Below are 20,962 nucleotides of genomic sequence, written 5' to 3'. Positions count from 1 at the left end.
CGGAGACATCAGAATGAAAGGTTTTGATCAAGAGGTAAGAAGTAAAAAGTGGTTTTAAGAGGAATTAAGGAGAAAATATGTAGTCTACTCTTGAGAGAAGTCTCAATGAGAAGAATGGGGGGACTGGCTGGTAGCGAGAGGGATATAGGGGTCAAAGGATGATGCCGATCATCATTAGCTTTGAGATTGTAAGAGAAGAGACCTCGGGATGTTTCTAGACTGAAAAGGAAAAGCTAGTAGAAAGGCTGGAAACATGGGAGAGAGGTGAGATGACAAATGGAATTTTCAGGGGGAGGAACACCTCATTCACTGACACTGCAGAGGTGGGGAAGGTGCTTTCATATGATAGTCTCATGTTTTTTATGATGTGGGAGATTAGGTCCATAGGTAACTTGGTCTACCCGAACTAACACTCTGCCTGAATTCCCTTCTTTCAGATTCCCTCTTCCTTTGGTCGGCACACAACTTGCTCTCCCTCCGACCTGCCGTCTGTGTCCTGCAGAAACCTTGTACCTACACTATGGGAAGCGGTACCTCAACCCAACATCACTTTGCTTTCCAGAATGCAGAGAATGGTATGTGTTCCCCACCTCCCAAACTTGCTCTAGGTATCCCAAAGCCTACATTGCATAGAGAGGGGCTTCTTCGAATAGAAGAAGGAAACCATTATATTTCTCCTCAGGCAACTCTTGAAAATCAGCTTCTCCTCCTTATGACGAAACCACCAGAATGTCAGCTGAACATCTTAGGAGCTGGTGAACTATATTTGACTGAGTTAAAGTGTGCTGAGGAGTCAGTGTTGTCCACTAGGGGTTATCCCAAATTATACATGCACAAGTGAATGAAATAAAATTGGGCAGCAAGCAGATGAAATAGCGTTTCAGGTAGAGGGTTCAGTGTGTACAAGGGTCAAGAGGTAGAAAGGAGTGAGTCATATTCAAGGAACTGAATGGTCTGACATGAACGAGAGGGAGGACGGCATGACATGAGGCTGCCAAAGTAGGCAGAGCCCAGATCACTCAGCGTCTCTAGGATTTTAAACTTTATCCTGAAGGCATGAAGGACCACTGAAGAATTCAAAATAGGGAGTTTATAGTAAGATATACACACTTAAAAGACCTCTGGCTTCTGTGAAGAAGGGAATCGGAGGCAGTAAGAGTAGAAGAAGAAACAGTCCAGAAGCTACTGAAGTCATCTAAGCGAGAGATGATGATACCTTGGTCCAGAGTTGTTGGCAGCAGAGAGAGAGAGAAGAGGGTGAACTCCAACAATATTCAGATCGAACTGACGGGATCCAACTGAGTAGATGTATGGGGTGAGGGAGAAGGATGGATCAAGAATGACTTCCGGTTTTCTGGCTAGCAAGACTGGGTGGGAGTTATTGCCAATTACTGACAAAAAGATAGTGGAGGAGAACCAACTCTGACTCGAGGGAAGATGATGAGTTCATACTTGCTGGGGTTGAGGCATCCCTGAGACATGCAGGTAGATACATAGTCACATCTGCATTTTGGAGGCGAGGTTGGGCTGGAGAGGGATGCATTGGAAGGCATCAGAAGGTTATGCGGTGATTGAGGCCACGGGTCCCTGAAATACCCTGGAGGGAGAGTAAAGATCCATCAGAGACCAGGGCCTAGGACAGAGCCATGAAGGACTCTGGGGCTTAAGCATCAGGTGGAAGAGGATGAGTCAGCAAAGGGGGCTGAGGAGAGGTAGCCGAAGGTCTGTAGGAGCAAAACAAGGGGAATAGTGGCTACACCTTGTCCCCATGGGCTTCAGCATCTCTGTAAGCTTCCTTGCTGTCTAGCTTGACAATATGTCCCAGGGTCATCTTGGACCTTTTTGTCCCCAGAGTAGCTACTTCTTTAGAGTGTGGGGTGTTCATTGCTTCCTGGTTGGCCTCTACCTTTCTATACCTTTTCAGTGAACAGATCCAGAAAACATGTATTATTTAGAGAAAAAAATTCACCATGACCAGTTTATATTTAGGAACACAATATTTTTACTTAACAGCCTTGATATATTTGTATCTATCTCTTCATTAAAAATCTTTTTTCTGAGGCGCCTGGGTGGCTCAGATGTTAAGCGTCTGCCTTCGGCTCAGGTCATGATCCCGGGGGCCTGGGATTGAGCCCCGTATCAGGCTCCTGGCTCAGCGGGGAGCCTGCTTCTCCCTCTGCCTCTGCCTCTCCCCCTGCTCATACTCTCTCTCTCTCTGTATCTCTGTGTCTCAAATGAATAAATAAAATCTTTAAAAAAAATCTTTTTCCCTAATGACACTATTATTTACACTATTATTATTTACTCTATCCTACCATATATAAATAATAGTTTCAGAATAGTAACAATACTATTATAAACAATGTGATTACTGAAAATTCTTTAAGATTTCTTTGTAGTTCTTTTGGTCCTTTGGATATATCCACTAAAGATGTACAAATTACTGAATTCTCAAGTCATTTGAAGTAACTCTATTCTGTGTTTCCAACTTATATGAGGCTAGTTTCACTTGTTTAACTTTGGCTTTTTTTTGAGAGAGAGAGCGAGTGAGCATGTGTGAGTTGTGGGGGAGGGGAAAAGGGAGAGGGAGAGAAGGAATCTTAAGCAGGCTCAATGCTCAGCGTGGAGACAGACACCAGGCTCAGTCTCACCACTCTGAGATTATTACCTGAGCCAAAATCAAGAGTTGGAAGCTTAAACTGACGGAGCCACCCAGGCGCCCCTAAACTTTTGCTTTTAATCTTTGGGGATCAATTTATTTTTCATTTTGCTTTAAATTTGTTTTATAACTTTGTAAAGCATTTATCTAATTCCTGTTCCGGTTATCTATTGCTGCATAACAAACTATCCCAAAACTTAGTGGCTAAACACAACCATTTTATCTGCTCATGATTTTGTCGGTCTGGAATTTGCAAAGGGTCCAGCTGGGTGGTTTGTCCATGATTCTCTGGGTAGCTGGGGCTGGAGGCTCTTGTTTTTGTTTTTTTTTAAAGATTTTATTTATTTATTTGACAGAGAGAGAGATAGTGAGAGCAGGAACACAAGCAGGGGGAGCGGGAGAGGGAGAAGCAGGCTTCCTGCCGAGCAGGGAGCCTGACATGGGATTCGATCCCAGAACCCTGGGGTCATGACCTGAGCCGAAGGCAGACACTTAACGACTGAGCCACCCAGGTGCCCCTAAAGATTTTATTTTTAAAGTAATCTCAACACCCAACGTGGAGCTCAAACTCACACCCCTGAGATCAAGAGTTGCATGCTCTAGGGATGCCTGGCTATCTCAGTTGGTGGAGCATGAGACTTTTTTTTTTTAATTTTTTATTGTTATGTTAATCACCACACATTACATCATTAGTTCTTGATGTAATGTTCCATGATTCATTGTTTGTGCATAACACCCAGTGCTCCACGCAGAACGTGCCCTCTTTAATACCCATCACCAGGCTAACCCACCCCCCCACCCCCCCCCCAGAACCCTCAGTTTGTTTTTCAGAGTCCATCGTCTCTCATGGTTCGTCTCCCCCTCCGACTTACTCCCCTTCATTCTTTCCCTCCTGCTATCTTCTTCTTTTTCTTTTTTCTTAACATTTCTTGCATTATTTGTTTCAGAAGTACAGATCTGTGATTCAACAGTCTTGCACAATTCACAGCGCTCACCGTAGCACATACCCTCCCCACTGTCTATCACCCAGCCACCCCATCCCTCCCACCCCCCACCACTCAGCAACACTCAAGTTTGTTTCCTGAGATTAAGAATTCCTCATATCAGTGAGGTCATATGATACATGTCTTTCTCTGATTGACTTATTTCACTCAGCATAACACCCTCCAGTTCCATCCACGTCGTTGCAAAGGGAAGATCTCATTCCTTTTGATGGCTGCATAATATTTCATTGTCTATATATACCACTTCTTCTTTATCCACTCACCTGTCGATGGACATCTTGGCTCTTTCCACAGTTTGGCTATTGTGGGCATTGCTGCTATAAACATTGGGGTACCCCTTCGGATCCCTACATTTGTATCTTTGTGGTAAATACCCAGTAGTGCAATTGCTGGATCGTATGGTAGCTCTATTTTCGACTGTTTGAGGAACCTCCATACTGTGTTCCAGAGTGGCTGCACCAGCTTGCATCCCACCAACAGTGTAGGACGGTTCCCCTTTCTCCGCATCCCCGCCAACATCTGTCATTTCCTGACTTGTTAATTTTCGCCATTCTGACTGGTGTGAGGTGGTATCTCATTGAGGTTTTGATTTGGATTTCCCTGATGCCGAGCGATGTTGAGCACTTTTTCATGTGTCTGTTGGCCATCTGGATGTCTTCCTTGGAAAAATGTCTGTTCATGTCTTCTGCCCATTTCTTGATTGGATTATTTGTTCTTTGGGTGTTGAGTTTGATAAGTTCTTTATAGATTTTGGATAGTAACTCTTTATCTGATATGTCATTTGCAAATATTTTCTCCCATTCTGTCGGTTGTCTGTTGGTTTTGTGGACTGTTTCTTTTGCTGTGCAAAAGCTTTTTATCTTGATGAAATCCCAATAGTTCATTTTTGCCCTTGCTTCCCTTGCTTTTGGCGATGTTTCTAGGAAGAAGTTGTTGCGGCTGAGGTCGAAGAGGTTGCTACCTGTGTTCTCCTTTAGGATTTTGATGGACTCCTGTCTCACGTTTAGGTCTTTCAACCATTTGGAGTCTATTTTTGTGTGTGGTGTAAGGAAATGGTCCAGTTTCATTCTTCTGCATGTGGCTGTCCAATTTTCCCAACACCATTTGTTGAAGAGACTGTCTTTTTTCCATTGGACATTCTTTCCTGCTTTGTCAAAGATGAGTTGACCATAGAGTTGAGGGTCCATTTCTGGGCTCTCGATTCTGTTCCACTGATCTATGTGTCTGCTTTTGTGCCAGTACCATACTGTCTTGATGACGACAGCTTTGTAATAGAGCTGGAAGTCTGGAATTGTGATACCGCCAGCTTTGCTTTTCTTTTTCAATATTCCTCTGGCTATTCGGGGTCTCTTCTGGTTCCATACAAATTTCAGGATTATTTGTTCCATTTCTTTGAAAAAAGTGGATGGTATTTTGATGGGGATTGCATTGAACGTGTAGATTGCTCTAGGTAGCATTGACATCTTCACAATGTTTGTTCTTCCAATCCATGAGCATGGAACGTTTTTCCATTTCTTTGTGTCTTCTTCAATTTCTTTCATGAGTATTTTATAGTTTTCTGAGTACAGATCCCTTGCCTCTTTGGTTAAATTTATTCCTAGCTATCTTATGGTTTTGGGTGCAATTGTAAATGGGACCGACTCCTTAATTTCTCTCTCTTCTGTCTTGTTGTTGGTGTATAGGAATGCCACTGATTTCTGTGCATTGATTTTATATCCTGCCACTTTACTGAATTCCTGTATGAGTTCTAGCAGTTTTGGGGTGGAGTCTTTTGGCTTTTCCACATAAAGTATCATATCATCTGCAAAGAGTGAGAGTTTGACTTCCTCTTTGCCGATTTGGATGCCTTTGATTTCTTTTTGTTGTCTGATTGCTGTGGCTAGGACTTCTAATACTATGTTGAATAGCATTGGTGAGAGTGAACATCCCTGCCGTGTTCCTGACCTTAGGGGAAAAGCTCTCAGCTTTTCCCCATTGAGAATGATATTGGCTGTAGGTTTTTCCTAGATGGCTTTTATGATATTGAGGTATGTACCCTCTATCCCTATACTCTGAAGAGTTTTGATCAAGAAAGGATGCTGTACTTTGTCAAATGCTTTTTCTGCATCTATTGAGAGGATCATATGATTCTTGTTCTTTCTTTTGTTAATGTATTGTATCACGTTGATTGATTTGCGGATGTTGAACCAACCTTGCAGCCCAGGGATAAATCCCACTTGGTCGTGGTGAATAATCCTTTTAATGTACTGTTGGACCCTATTGGCTAGTATTTTGGTGAGAATTTTTGCATCCATGTTCATCAAGGATATTGGTCTGTAATTCTCCTTTTTGATGGGTGGGGTCTTTGTCTGGTTTTGGGATCAAGGTAATGGTGGCCTCATAAAATGAGTTTGAAAGTTTTCCTTCCATTTCTATTTTTTGGAACAGTTTCAGGAGAATAGGTATTAATTCTTCTTTAAATGTCTGATAGAATTCCCCTGGGAAGCCATCTGGCCCTGGGCTTTTGTTTCTTGGGAGATTTTTGATGACTGCTTCAATTTCCTTAGTGGTTATAGGTCTGTTCGGGTTTTCTATTTCTTCCTGGTTCAATTTTGGTAGTTGATACATCTCTAGGAATGCATCCATTTCTTCCAGGTTATCATTTGCTGGCATAGAGTTGCTCATAATATGTTCTTATAATTGTTTGTATGTCTTTGGTGTTGGTTGTGATCTCTCCTCTTTCATTCATGATTTTGTTGATTTGGGTCATTTCTCTTTTCTTTTTGATAAGTCTGGCCAGGGGTTTATCAATCTTGTTAATTCTTTCAAAGAACCAGCTCCCAGTTTCGTTGATCTGTTCTACTGTTCTTTTCGTTTCTAGTTCATTGATTTCTGCTCTGATCTTTATTATTTCTCTTCTCCTGCTGGGTTTAGGCTTTATTTGCTGTTCTTTCTCTAGCTCCTTTAGGTGTAGGGTTAGGTTGTGTATTTGAGACCTTTCTTGTTTCTTGAGAAAGGCTTGTATTGCTATATACTTTCCTCTCAGGACTGCCTTTGCTGTATCCCAAAGATTTTGAACAGTCGTGTTTTCATTTTCATTGGTTTCCATGAATTTTTTAAATTCTTCTTTAATTTCCTGGTTGACCCATTCATTCCTTAGTAGGATGCTCTTTAGCCTCCATGTATTTGAGTTCTTTCCAACTTTCCTCTTGTGATTGAATTCTAGTTTCAAAGCATTGTGGTCTGAAAATATGCAGGGAATAATCCCAATCTTTTGGTACCGGTTGAGACCTGATTTGTGACCTAGGATGTGATCAATTCTGGAGAATGTTCCATGGGCACTAGAGAAGAATGTGTATTCCGTTGCTTTGGGATGGAATGTTCTGAATATGTCTGTGAAGTCCATTTGGTCCAGTGTGTCATTTAAAGTCTTTATTTCCTTGTTGATCTTTTGCTTAGATGATTTGTCCATTTCAGTCAGGGGGGTGTTAAAGTCCCCCACTATTATTGTATTGCTGTCAATGTGTTTCTTCGCTTTTGTTATTAATTGGCTGCTCCCATGTTCGGGGCAGAGATATTTACAATTGTTAGATCTTCTTGGTGGACAGACCCTTTAAGTAGGATATAGTGTCCTTCCTCATCTCTTATTACAGTCTTTGGTTTAAAATCTAATTTGTCTGATATAAGGATTGCCACCTCAGCTTTCTTTTGGTGTCCATTAGCATGGTAAATGGTTTTCCACCCCCTCACTTTCAATCTGGGGGTGTCTTTGGGTCTAAAATGAGTCTCTTGCAGACAGCATATTGATGGGTCTTGTTTTTTAATCCAATCTGATAGCCTGTGTCTTTTGATTGGGGCATTTAGCCCATTTACATTCAGGGTAACTATTGAAAGGTATGAATTTAGTGCCATTGTATTGCCTGTAAGGTGACTGTTACTGTATATTGTCTCTGTTCCTTTCTGATCTGTGCTGCTTTTAGTCTCTCTCTTTGCTTAGAGGACCCCTTTCAATATTTCTTGGAGGGCTGGTTTCGTGTTTGCAAATTCCTTTAGTTTTTGTTTGTCCTGGAAGCTTTTTATCTCTCCTTCAATTTTCAATGAGAGCCTAGCTGGATATAGTATTCTTGGCTGCATATTTTTCTCGTTTAGTGCTCTGAAGATATCATGCCAGTCCTTTCTGGCCTGCCAGGTCTCTGTGGATAGGTCTGTTGCCAATCTAATATTTCTACCATTGTAGGTTACATGTCTCTTCTCCCGAGCTGCTTTCAGGATTTTCTCTTTGTCTCTGAGACTCGTAAGTTTTACTATTAGATGTCGGGGTGTTGACCTATTTTTATTGATTTTGAGAGGGGTTCTCTGTGCCTCCTGAATTTTGATTCCTGTTTCCTTCCTCACATTAGGGAAGTTCTCTGCTATAATTTGCTCCAATATACCTTCTGCCCCTCTCTCTCTTTCTTCTTCTTCTTCTGGGATCCCAATTATTCTAATGTTGTTTCGTCTTATCGTATTGCTTATCTCTCGAATTCTGCCCTCGTGATCCTGTAGTTGTTTCTCTCTCTTTTTCTCAGCCTCTTTATTTTCCATCATTTGGTCTTCTATATCGCTGATTCTCTCTTCTGCTTCATTTATCCTAGCAGTGTGTGCCCCCATTTTTGATTGCACCTCATTAATAGCCTTTTTGATTTCAACTTGGTTAGATTTTAGCTCTTTTATTTCTCCAGAAAGGGTTTCTCTAATAACTTCCACGCTTTTTTCAGGCCCAGCTAGTATCTTTAAAGTCATGATTCTGAACTGTAGGTTCAACGTCGTACTAATGTCCATATTGAGTAGGTCCCTGGCTGACGGTACTATCTCTTGTTCTCCTTGCTGAGGTGATTTTTTTTGTCTTGTCATTTTGTCCAGAGGAGAATAGATGAATGAGAGAACAAAATGCTAACAGCTTAACAACGTCCCCAGCAAATATACTCTATACAAATCAGAAAAGACCTGAAACCAGGGGAAAAGAAAGGGAAAGAAAGAAAAAAGAAAGAGAAAAGAAAGAAAGAAAAAAAAAAAACAAAAAGAAAAAGATTAAAAACAAAAACAGAACAATACAAAAAAAAAACGAATATGATCAAATATGATCAGGCTAGTGCATAGATCAGTGCCACACACTAGATTTTGGGCGTATTTTGGTCTGTTAGAAAAACGTGCCTCCTAAAATTTTAAAGGAAGAAAGACTTATATATGTACAAAATAAGGGTTGATACAATGAAGGGATGGAAGATGACTGTAAAGATGAAAATTATAAAAGATTTTATAAAAGGAATTGATACGATAAGAAGTTGTTTGAAAAAAGAAAGAAGAAGATTTAAAAAAAAACAGGGAGAGAATGTGATCAGGCAGGAGACTAGAACAAAGCCATACACTAGTGATTTAGGGTATATTTTGATCTGTTAGAAGAAACTGTATCTCAAAATTTTAAAGAGAGAACAACTTATATATATATGCCAAAAATAAGGGTAACTACTATGAAGGGATAAAATATGACTCTAAAAATGAAAAATAAAAAATGCTTTTTTTAAAAAAAGGGATTGATAAGATGTTGGTTGATAAAGGGAAAAAGAGAAATTAAAAAAAACAGTTAAAAAATTAACTTTGAAAAACTAATGAATCATGGTAAAAAAAGCCATGAATTCTATGTGCAGTATTCCCCTAGCGCTGGAGTTCTCCCCTTGTCCTTGATCAGTAAACTTGGTCTTGGCTTGCTGGCTGTTCGTGCTGATCTTCTGGGGGAGGGGCCTGTTGCCGTGGTTCCCAAATGTCTTTGCTGGAGGCGGAATTGCCCCGCCCCTGCCGGGTCCAGGCTAAGTAATCTGCTCGGGTTAGCTCTTGGGAGCTTTTGTTCCCTGCAAGCTTTCCTTACGGCTTTGGAGGACGACAGTGAAAATCGCGGCCTCCCAATCTCCGCCCCAGAGGAGGCAAGAACTCGGGGCTCCGCTCCTCAGTGCGCCCCCAGAGAAAAGCAGTCAGTCACTCCCATGTCCCCGGTCTCCGGCCGCACTCCGTGCTCCCCCGGCCTGTGACCGAACATTTCTATCTCTGGCACCCGACCCCGTGTGGAGTCTCCAAACCCAGCAGATCCCTGCGGTGCGCTCCTGCGCCGCTCCTCCTGGGGGAGGAAGGGGAGTCTCCCCGGATCTGCCGCTTGTTGGGTCCCTGCTGGAGGAGCAGTGGCCCGACTGGGCCGTGGATCACAGTTTATGGCCACCCCGAACTGAGAACCCACGCCTCGGCTCCGTCTCTGCAGCCGGCTTCCCCGCTCCGAAACCTGGGAGCTCTGCTGCACTCAGGCACCCCCGGTCTTTCTGTGACCCCGAGGGTCCTGAGACCACACTGTCCCGGGAGGGTTCCATCCCCCGCTTAGCCACTGGAGCGACGTCCCTCAGTGGAGCTGACTTCTAAAAGTTCCGATTTTGTGCTCCGCGGCTCTATCACTTACCAGAAGCGGCCGATGGAGGTCCCCCTCCCCCGCCGTCTATCCTCCCGAATATCGCCTCGGATTCACTTCTCCGCACGTCCTACCTTCCAGTAAGTGGTCGCTTCTCTGTTCAGAGAGTTGTTGCTACTCTCCTCTTCGATCTCCTGTTGAGTTCGTAGGTGTTCAGAATGGTTTGATCCCTATTCAGCTGAATTCCTGAGACCAGACGAACTCCAGGTCTCCTACTCCTCCGCCATCTTGCTCCGCTCTTTCAGCATGAGACTTTTGATCTCAGGGGTGTGCGTTCAAGCCCCACATGGGGTGTGGAGCCTACTTAAAAAAAAAAAAGAGAGAGAGAGAGAGAGAGGGAGAAAAGAGTCGCATCCTCTACTGACTACACCAGCCAGGCCCTCCAGGAGGCTGTACTGCTAAGACAGCTCTTTATTTGCTATCTGGTGCCTTGGTGCCCCTTGGTCTTTCTCTGTCCATGCAGTCACCTTGTTCTTAATGTGGCGTTTTAACAGCCAGGCACATTTGTAACTTGTACCCTCGCATGTAGTGCACACAAACCTGGAGCGAGAGGAACCCAGGCGTGTTAGATTGTGCTATTGGGAAGGAGGGGGCAGAGGGTCTTAGACTACCCTGCCCCTCACAGCCCCTATCTCAGTTAAAGGTAACCACTGACAGGACTGGGCGGGGGAAAAAGGTAGGAAGAGGCATTGCCTGCTCTCTCGGCCCTAAGTAGTGAAGCAAGACTGAGGAAGAAATATGTCTAGTTGGCAGCACTCACCTTGAAATGTTGAAGCAAGGTGTTAGCAAACAACATTTTCACAGAACCTCCATGGCCCCGATACTCCTCAGCATTGCTTACACTTTACGGCACATAAGAACCACGTGGGGAGCTTGTGAGACCTGAAGTCCCCTGGGTTCCCTGCAGAGAGTCTAACGCTGCAAGGCCTAGGGCGAGGTCCAGCTATCTGTGCTTCCCATCAGTTTCTAGAAGGTCTGTAGCACTTACTCCAGACATTGCATTCACTGTTCTGAACACGGGTCTACAGACGTCAGCCGGTAGAGCTTCAGCCTCATTACTTAGCGTTTGGTCAGTGCCTTTGAGAAACAGCTACAGTTTGACATTTTTTGTCATAGGAAATCACATTCAGCTTTGCTTAAGTTCCTCCCTGGTTCTCTTTTCCCACTCCACCAGCGACTTTCCTCTTAGGGAAATCAGCCAGAGTTCTATTAGCTCTCTAATGCAGGCTAAATATATTAAGTCAATCTGTCTACTGTTCATGAGGTTGACCTGAATTAACCTTCAGGGTTTCCTTTTTAATCCCGCTTTATCCACAAATTCCCCATTCATCACCAGTGGCACAGTCAGGCCCAGGATCTTAAGAAGAACCTCGTTATTTATGTGACGCTGCTCTCTTCTCTGGCCGCAGTCCTTGACCACGGCTGATAAAGGTCATGGGAAGAAGTAAGCCTCCTTCCGCCACCCTGTGGACGCAACCACCTAGCACAGGTCCCGGCAGAAGGAGAGGCCCAAGGGCCGCCCGCAGATCGGATGGTCAGGGCGGTCACCCAAGTATGGTGATCGGGACACTGACAGCCCGCAGGGCCATCACAAGTCTGGGGATAGCAAGCGCACAGCCCAGCAAGCACTTACTGCCACCTGACATTCTAGGCAGTCATCTGTGTGTCTGCTTGTTTTCCCCAGTCCTCTGGTCCAACCCCCTTTCCGGATGGGGACATGGAGGCCCAGGAAGGTAAAACTCCTGGGAAGCCACACAGCCGATGAGGGCATTTCCAGGCCTAGAATCCAGGACGCCTGATAGCCAGTCTGTTGTTACAAGGTCACAGTGTCCTCCCCACCTTCTACCCCTGCATTGTCCCACTCTCCAAGGATGCCTCCCGCTTGCCACCTTTCCAGGTTGCATTTCTTGAGAATCCTGGCAATCCAACCTTTCCACCTCTACCCATAGCATTTTCAGCAAAAAGTAGGAATTCCAGTAAACCTCCAGTGATAGTAGCATAACCACGAGGTAAGAATGAAGGGGGGTGGGGGGGTGGGAATGGGGGAAAAGAGCACCCCAGCCAGTGGTAAGGCAAATCCTTCCTACCGGCCGCAATGGCTGGCGCTTTGCCCACCATCTTGCCCCACGTTACGGTAGGAGAGGAGCCCTTCTTCTCCCCCCGGCCCCCCCCCCCACCTGGCCCGGGGAGTCCCGGCTCACAGGCTCGCTTCTCTGTCCCTGTCACAGCCTTCAGGGCAGCAACCCTCATCCAGAGATGGTACCGGCGCTACGCGGCACGGCTGGAGATGAGGCGGCATTGCACCTGGCGCATCTTCCAGTCGATAGAGTATGCGGGACAGCAAGACCAGGTCAAGGTGCGGCGGGATGGGGGGCGGAGTCACCCGGAGCTCTGCCTTCCAGCCCAGGGGCAACGTGGCCCAGGTGCCCGGAGGGGGCGCCGCGGATCTGGACCCCTCCTGGTTCTCCTGGCACTCATCTCTAAAGCCGAGTCTCTGGTTCTTCTGCAGCTCCATGACTTCTTCAGCTACCTTGTGGATCACTTTACCCCCAGCAGCAACCATGAGCGTGAGTATGAGCTGCCATACGGCACATCCTCCCGTCTCAGGGTCGTAGATGTCAGGCGGAGCGGGGCGGCAGAGGTAGATCCGGTGACAGCCAGGGAACGAGCAGAGAGGCTGACAAATCAATGGCAGCTTCTGGGTTCTCCCAGGAGCACACCTGGAGACAAGAATTTGGGTGCAAGGAATTTATTTGTTAAATGCACGGAACAGTGGGGGGTGGGGAGGGAGTGGGGAAGGAATTCAGGGAAGGGAAAGTCGCCATTAAAGGGGGGGGGTGTGCTACTAAGCTAGCAACTCAGTGTGCCTGGGAAACAGGGCAAAACCCATGCCTCGGAATGATCCCACTGAAGGCAGGGCACTAGTCTTCATATGTCAGCTCCTGAGGCTCACTGGTTGAAGGCTGCTGGCCGGGGTGGATCGGAAAGGTTGTTAATTCCACAGTATGGGCCTGCCGAGCTCCGGGCCAGAGATGAGGAGGCTGGCGGTGGGCCCTTGCCTGAAGGGCCCTGGAAGGTCTGATGGCTTCTGCCACACTCACAGTGCACCAGAATGCCTGTGAGTTTTTTCTTTTTTCCACCAAGGCTTTTCCCTTTCCTCCTGCTCACAAGCCTCGGCTCCTAAACTTCTGTTCTTTCTAAGTCTGACACATCACAATCTTTTAAAATAAAAGTAAAATGGCATTGACATAAAAGCATAACCTCTTCTCCTGCCCACCTCAATCTGTTGTCACTCTCCCGTTCCTTTCTCCTCCCTGGTGTTGGAGCTGACACCAGACTGGCCTGCTCCACGTCAAGCATGGTCCAGCGGAAGACTGTTCGTGTTGCCCATGGACTGCCCATCTGATCACAAGCTGGCCTTCCCTCTCTGTCCTGACCAGGAGACTTCCTGAACCGCATGTTTACTGAGGAGAGATTCCCCCAGGATGCTGAGATGGAGAAACTCAGTGACTATGAATCTATAGAGGTCCCGGACAGCTACACAGGGCCACATCTCTCCTTCCCACTTCTTCCTGACCACGCGACTGCCCTGGTGGAAGCTTTCAGACTGAAACAAGTAAGCTCACTCTGGGGCACCTGCGTCTCCAACAACTCCATGTAGGATGTAGAGGGAGGCCAGACTCAGCACGAAAGGAGTAGCCCTGGACTTAGGGGGTTAGTGTCGTGGGGCCTTAGGAAGGCCACTGTTGCTGGTGAGGAGGGGGTCGGGGAAGAGTGTAGGGGATGGAGGCAGAGAGGAGGGTGGGTGGACTCTCATTCTTCTCAAAGAGATAGGGAGACATTGGCATAGAAATGATATAATCTGGCTTGCTTTTTAAAATAATCATTCTGTTTTCTGAATAGAGGGTAGGGAGCAAGGGCTGAGGCAGGGAGACCAGTCAAGGTCCTGCCACGGTACAGGCAAAAGGCGACAGTGGTTTGAAACCCTGGTGGTAGAGGCAGAGGTGTGAGAAGTGGTCAGATTTTGGTTCTATGCCAGATTCCAGCCCTTTCTTTCTTCCATGTGAAGAGAATTAATTGCGGGAGGAGTCGGGATGGTTTCCCCTATAATGTCAAGGATCACTCAGTCCCATCAACAAGCGTGCACTTACTCATACCTCGCTGAGACAAGCATGCATCTCTCCCAAGCAAAAGGCAAGGAAGGCTTCCATCGAGTTGATAGGAAAGAGGAAATTAGTTCAATATTTGATGACGATGAAAAGCAGAAACGAGAGCAGAAGATGGGTGAAAAAGAGAGGATTCATGCATTGGGCCCCAGGGACAGTTTACTAGGGTCAGTCTTGGGGTCTCGGGTGATTGGGGTCAGTCATTAAGCAGTAAAGGCGAGGCCCACTTTGCTGCAGGAATATCAGTGTTCCTTTGTTTCTCCCTCCTCTTCCTCCTAGTAGCAGCTCCATGCTCGCTACGTCTTGAATCTTTTGCACGAAACCAGGAAACACCTGGTGCAACTGCCAAACATCAACCGTGTCTCCACCTGTTACAGCGAGGAGGTCACCGTGTGCGGTAAGAGCCGGTCAGAGATGGGCGCCACGTGCTAGACGCAAACAAGAGAGCTCCTGGGATGGGGAGATTAGAGGCGGGCTGGCGGGAGATGGGATGCACGCTGACAGCGCTCATGCATTCGCTCCCCGTTCACTGAAATAGAGGCAGTGCCGAGAAGGGCTACTGGGCAAGAGGGCCCAGCCTCTGCTCTATTTTTCCAGGCAATTCAGATTTGCCCCCTCCCTCACGCTCTCCATTCAGAGCAAAATCCCTGCAAAGAGCCAGATCCTCCTTTGTCAGAAGACAGTTTATTTGTTGTTACTTGAGCAGGCCCTAATGGCCCAGCAAATGATTCCTTCCACCCACAGATGGTCTTCTGCCAGAGAGAAATCCTGTCAATCATGATTCTTTCCACATCCTGATATTTTCAGTGATGTTGACCCATCTGGTACGGACTGATGTCCCACGTCATAGGGGAATGCCGACTACAAGACGACAAGGACCGTAAACCGGCCCCTCGAGGGCCACACGCAACCTGCCGATGGGTCTTGCTTGCCCTGGAATGTTCTTAAATTTTTAAAATTAATTTCCAACGTTTGAAAATTGGAGGATTTCATATTAAAACCCAGATTTCCAACATCTTTTGAAAAATCTCCTAAGAGGAGCCCATAAGTGAATAGCAGCTTCCTACTTTGAATGGGGCAGAATCCCTCCGGTTCTCTTTGCAGTTGGCGACCCTGCACCGTCCCGTCCTATCTTTGCTTCTTTTACTATTTATGATGATCATGTAGAAAACAAATACTGCGTTTTCTGCTTTCAACATTAACTATCCCTGCAAAAGGGAAATTAATATTTATCTCTATCTTACATATGGAAAAATGAGTTACCATCACTTTGTCAGATTTTTCTGGGTATTGCCCTTTTTATAGTAAAAATGAGACACAGTGGTAAGGACTAACAGAAACTGATACTCTTTTTCTATCTGTATTAGGAGACTTACATGGCCAGCTGGATGACTTAATATTTATATTTTATAAGGTATGAATGTTTAAGATCCTGTCTTGCTCGGAGGCTTATTCTAGAAGTTCAGATGCAGTATCTATTAAACAAATGCTTAACCATTGCTTGGATTTTTTAAAATATTATTTTAAATTATTAAAAATTACATAGTAGCAAATACATAATATAAAAGCACTGTATTAAATTTTAGTATATTTTTGTAAACTGTTTTAAAAATCTGAGGTTAATAAAGAAAAGGAATCATTATTTAGCGATTGATTTCCTTTTTTCCAAATAAAGAAAATTGTTGATTATCAAAGCACCTGAAAGCTATTTTCCTGTTTTTAGTTATAAAATGTAGACCATGTAACAACATACATGAATGTCCTATTAATGTAATGTTACTTTATATATACTGTGCTTCCCAAAGCATTTTCCCACTTATTGTCTTGTTTAATCCTGAGAAATCTGACAGCTATTGCTGTTATTACTAAAGGTATTGGGCCAGGGGCACCTGGGTGACTCAGTAGGCTGAGCGTCCGACTCTTGATTTTGGCTCAGGTCATGATCTCTGGGTCATGGGATTGAGCCCCACGTTGGGCTCTGCAGTCAGTGGGGAGTCTGCTTAAGCACCTCTTTCTCCCTCTCCCTTGCCCCCCACCCCAGTTCACGGGTGTGCTCTCTCTCTCTCTCAAATAAATGAATAAATCTTAAAAAAAAAAAAAAGATATTTTGGCCAGAACTTAAAATTGGCCTTTGGATCACAAGTTTGGTGTCCTTTGCACATACCACATGGCAAGACTCTGGCTTTGTATAAAGCACTTATTTTGATGAGCATGTCATAACCTCAGCCTGGCTAGAGAGGAAATATAAGACCAATAAAAAAATACTTGCATCTTTTCTTGACAATTCATGTTTGGAGGAGAGCCAGAAAGCACAGAATTTTTCGATCTGCCATTAACTGTCAAATACACAGTGGCTCAACCTGATTTCCTGTTCCCTTTCTTTGTTGCTGCTTCTCGGACTTGTCTTGTTGGGAAGAATGGCCTCCCGTCACCAGAGAGGGCCTACGTCTTCAATGGTGACTTCGTGGATCGAGGCAAGGATTCAGTGGAGATCCTGATGGTTCTTTTCGCCTTCATGTTGGTTTACCCAAAAGAGTTCCATCTTAACCGAGGAAACCATGAGGACCATATGGTGAACTTACGGTAACAAACTAAACACGCTGGGTATTTGATGTTTACTTGTGATTGTAAGAAGTTATTTTGTCAGAGCCTCTGATTTGTTAGGTGCCTTTTAAAAGTAGTTTTCCAGGACGCTTGGGTGGCTCAGTCAGTTAAGCATCTGCCTTTGGCTCAGGTCATGATCCCAGAGTCCTGGGATCAAGTCCCGCATTAGGCTTCTTGCTTAGCAGGGAGCCTGCTTCTCTTTCTGCCTGCTCTGCCCGCCGCTCCCCCTGCTTGTGCTCTCTCCCTGACAAGTGAATAAATAAAATCTTAAAAAAAAATAAAAGTAGTTTTCCAATTTTATAAAGGAATACACAATGTCTGACATTTAAAATATTTCCTTAAAACTTACACATTATCCTACTCCTAATAAAACCATTAATTTTTTTCACATATCCTTACTCTTTAGAAAAGGTAAGAAATACAGATCAGCAAAAGGAAGAAAATAAAAATATCCCATAATTTCTTGAACCGAGATAATGCTATAATTGTAAACATTTTGGCAATTATTCCTCAGTCTCTTTTCTATATAAGTATATGTATATAGAATATGAATTGTTATAAAAATTCAGTTATATCATAACTTTTGTCACTAAATTTAATATCTATTTTTGCTTCTAAATCTAGATATGGCTTTACCAAGGAAGTGATGCGTAAATATAAGGTACGCTACCTTTAAAAGCAAAAATTTTGGGCGCCTGGTTGGTTCAGTCCTTAAGCATCTGCCTTCAGCTCAGGTCATGGTCCCAGGGTCCTGGGTTCGAGCCCCGCATCGGGCTCCCTGCTCGGCGGGAAGCCTGCTTCTCCCTCTCCCACTCCCCCTGCTTGTGTTCCCTTTCCTGCTCCCCCTCTCCCTGTGTGTCTCTCTCTCCCTCTGCCAATTAAATAAATAAATAAAATCTTTAAAAAAATAAAAGTAAAAGTTTCTCTTAATTCAAATAAGTTGAGTGTATCATTGGAAATTTAATAGCTTCTTAATATCATTTTCCAGACACATGGCAAGAAAATACTAAAAATACTGCAAGATGTTTTCTGTTGGCTTCCTCTGGCCACTCTGGTTGATGAGAAAGTCCTGATTCTTCATGGCGGAGTGTCAGACATGACCGACCTGGAGCTTTTGGCTAAACTAGACAGGCACAAGGTACTGACTGAGTAATGAAATATTGCATATTTCACCATAATTTAACCCAGTTAATAATAACAACCCAGTTGACAATAATTTAACCCAGTTTCACTGGCAGCATAAAATAAATGTCATCTTGCATGCTGACTCCAGGGGACTACTAAGGGCTGTTAAGAGAAGCCATTAAACCATTAAAAGGAGAAGGATTAAGATTCCACATCTGGGAGCAAGGTGCAAGTGCACTGTGATCCATTAGTGATGTTTGCTATGGACATGATAGTGGGGAGTGGCAGCGAGAGCCATCTATTAGCCATCCCTGATCTAGACGATTCTAATAAATACCCCTCAATCACTGTACGTGAAGAGCCTCTATTTCTCAAAGAACTCAGTTAAACTCAACAAATGTGTATTGAGCGCCTACTTCATGCAGGGAGGAGGCTATTGGCAGATAGAAAGATGAAGATCAATTTCGAATTAAACTCAACAACTATGTTTAAAGGGCTTACTTTGTGCAGGGAAAGTGGTAGGGGAGATGCAGAGATAACCAGAGATGATGCCTCCCTAAGAGGATTTACAAGAACCGGCAGGAGGAGGGAGTGAGAGACAGAATGCATTAAGCTCCAATATCCACACATCTCTATTTTCTGTTTCACTTTGGAAGTAAGAATTTAGAAAACAAAGATTCTATTTTAATCACAGACTCTTATACTTGAATGGTGTCTTATGGCTTCTGTACTCCAACTACCCCTTCCAAAACACAGGAGTCCCTACTGCAATATCCTTGACAACATTCGGCTAAAGCAGTTCCAAAGACAGAGAACTCATTACTTCACAAGCCAGTGTGCTTTGGGCAACTCTAATTAATCTAAGTCTGTGTTATATGAGACATAAATGAAAGAGCATAGCTTTAGAATCAGACAGACCCTGTTTTGAGTCTTGGAACATGCTGGTACAGCAGCTTCTTTTTACTAATGGAGGAGGAGGGACCCAAAGGGACCTAAAACTGGCTCTTTTTACTAGGTTTTCCAAGAGCCAAGGCTTCTTATGTCTTGTTACTCTGCCATCCTTAGGATGTCTTCCCCATGCCCTCATCTGTATAGGCCAAGGTGGCTTGCCACCACATCTGTATTCCAAGCAATAGGAGAGAGGAAGGAAGGGGGGGGAGAATACTCCTGCCCTTTAAAGATAACAGGGAAGAAGCTGTGTACCTCTCTTCTGCTCTCGTCCCATTGTTAAGAAAATAGTTCCATGATCACACCTTGCTGGAAGGGAGGCTGCAAATGCAGGCTTCTCTCTGGCTGGCCACATGCCTAGCACAAAAGTTGGGGTTTCCATTCCTATGGCAAAGAAGGGGAAACTAGATTTGGGGGACTAGTAGTCTGCCACACGCATACTGAAGTAGGGAAATACGTTCTTTTTCCCTTGAGTAGGTGTGGTGAGTGGTTATGCCATGACCCATGAAGTTGGAGAGAAATGGATAAAAATTCTGTTTCTGCTACTTATAGAATATTATCTTGAAAAAGTTATTTATTATAACTTCAGTTTCTGAATTTATACAATAGGAATATGAGTGACTATATCTTAGGTGTTGTGAGGATTAAATGAAAATGTGTGTACACATGCCTTACAAAATTTATACTCAACAAGTGGAAATGGTATGAACTACATTTGGCTGAAGTGACAGAAAACTTCAAATAACAATGGCTTAATGATTATCTCTTCCTTCTGTAAATGAGCACTGGAAGCCAACAGTCCAGGGCTGGTTGGAATAACTCCACAAGGTCACTAGGGACCAAGTTTCCTGCTTTCTTGTTGCTTCCTCATGCTGCATCATGGCCCAGCATGGCTACCTGAGCTCAAGCCATCACGACCATGTTCTAGCAGTGTAGAAGAAAGGCATGTTTCTTCCCTTTAAGGACATTCAGGTGTACCAAAAAAACCAAAATTTTTGTTCCTATTTCTGTTCAGAATTTTGTCATATGTTAACATTTAGCTGAAAGGCAGATTGGCAAGTGTATTCTTCATTCCAGGTGGTATCTGTAAGAATCTGGGTTTCTATTTCTAAGGAAGAAGAGTAGACAGATGTTGGATAGCCACACTCTGCCTTGATCTGTCCCTGTTGCTCCCCAAATTTCCATGCACACCCTGCTTGCCACACGTAGAGCCATGCTTCTCCCCTCCCCAATGGAGTCTATACCCAGGTCTCATCCCATAATTGCATCCAGTCCAAGGTTTCTGGATTCAAGTCCTATATATCGAGGTCTGGCTCTGGCCCCTTGTGGTCTGGTGACTGAAAGACGAGATATGTGCCCCTGCACCCACAAACTCAGTGTTGGAAAGGGACAAGGCTAACTCCTTAGCAGAGGCGGAAGAGGGGGGCACCTGCAACATTTTCAACAGCTTCCTCCAAAAAATCCTCATTATAAATCCCCTCTCTTCTTCTCCAGAATCTCAACCCCTTCATGTTCTTAATGGAGGAGGAGGGACCCAAAGGGACCTAAAACTGGCTCTTAGTGTTTCTTTTGTCAATTCTGCATGATGTCTGGCACCTCACTTTTTTTTTCTTAATTCAAATATTCTGTTTTGCCGTTTCTATGTCTGGAGGTAGAGACGGCAAGTCATGATAAAGCAGATTCACATTTAACGGGAAGAGTCATATTTTTTTTTTTCCTGGTTCGTCTCCCCCTCTGACTTACTCCCCTTCATTCTTCCTCTCCTGCTATCTTCTTCTTTTTCTTTTTTCTTAAAATATGTTGCGTTATTTATTTCAGAAGTACAGATCTGTGATTCAACAGTCTTACACAATTCACAGCGCTCACCATAGCACATACCCTCCCCAATGTCTATCACCCAGCCACCCCATCCCTCCCACCCCCCCACCACTCCAGTAACCCTCAGTTTGTTCCTGAGATTAAGAATTCCTCGTATCAGTGAGGTCAT

General features: G+C 44.5%; 1 protein-coding gene across 1 annotated transcript in view; it reads left to right on the top strand.

Moving 5' to 3' along the window:
- Positions 1–241: 241 nt before the first annotated feature.
- Positions 242–20,962, top strand: part of PPEF2 (protein phosphatase with EF-hand domain 2) — a 35,514-nt gene continuing 14,793 nt past the window's right edge. The window contains exons 1-9 of the mRNA XM_027600094.1: positions 242–575; positions 12,361–12,488; positions 12,642–12,699; positions 13,573–13,748; positions 14,581–14,695; positions 15,666–15,712; positions 16,715–16,881; positions 17,527–17,563; positions 17,891–18,040. Of these exons, the coding sequence (XP_027455895.1) occupies positions 521–575; positions 12,361–12,488; positions 12,642–12,699; positions 13,573–13,748; positions 14,581–14,695; positions 15,666–15,712; positions 16,715–16,881; positions 17,527–17,563; positions 17,891–18,040 (933 nt within the window). The 5' untranslated portion in view covers positions 242–520. The remainder of the gene's footprint in view (positions 576–12,360; positions 12,489–12,641; positions 12,700–13,572; positions 13,749–14,580; positions 14,696–15,665; positions 15,713–16,714; positions 16,882–17,526; positions 17,564–17,890; positions 18,041–20,962) is intronic.

Source organism: Zalophus californianus, chromosome 2 (genome assembly GCF_009762305.2).
Source record: "Zalophus californianus isolate mZalCal1 chromosome 2, mZalCal1.pri.v2, whole genome shotgun sequence".
Classification (NCBI taxonomy): Eukaryota; Metazoa; Chordata; class Mammalia; order Carnivora; family Otariidae; genus Zalophus; species Zalophus californianus.
This window is presented reverse-complemented; position numbering and strand designations above follow the sequence as displayed.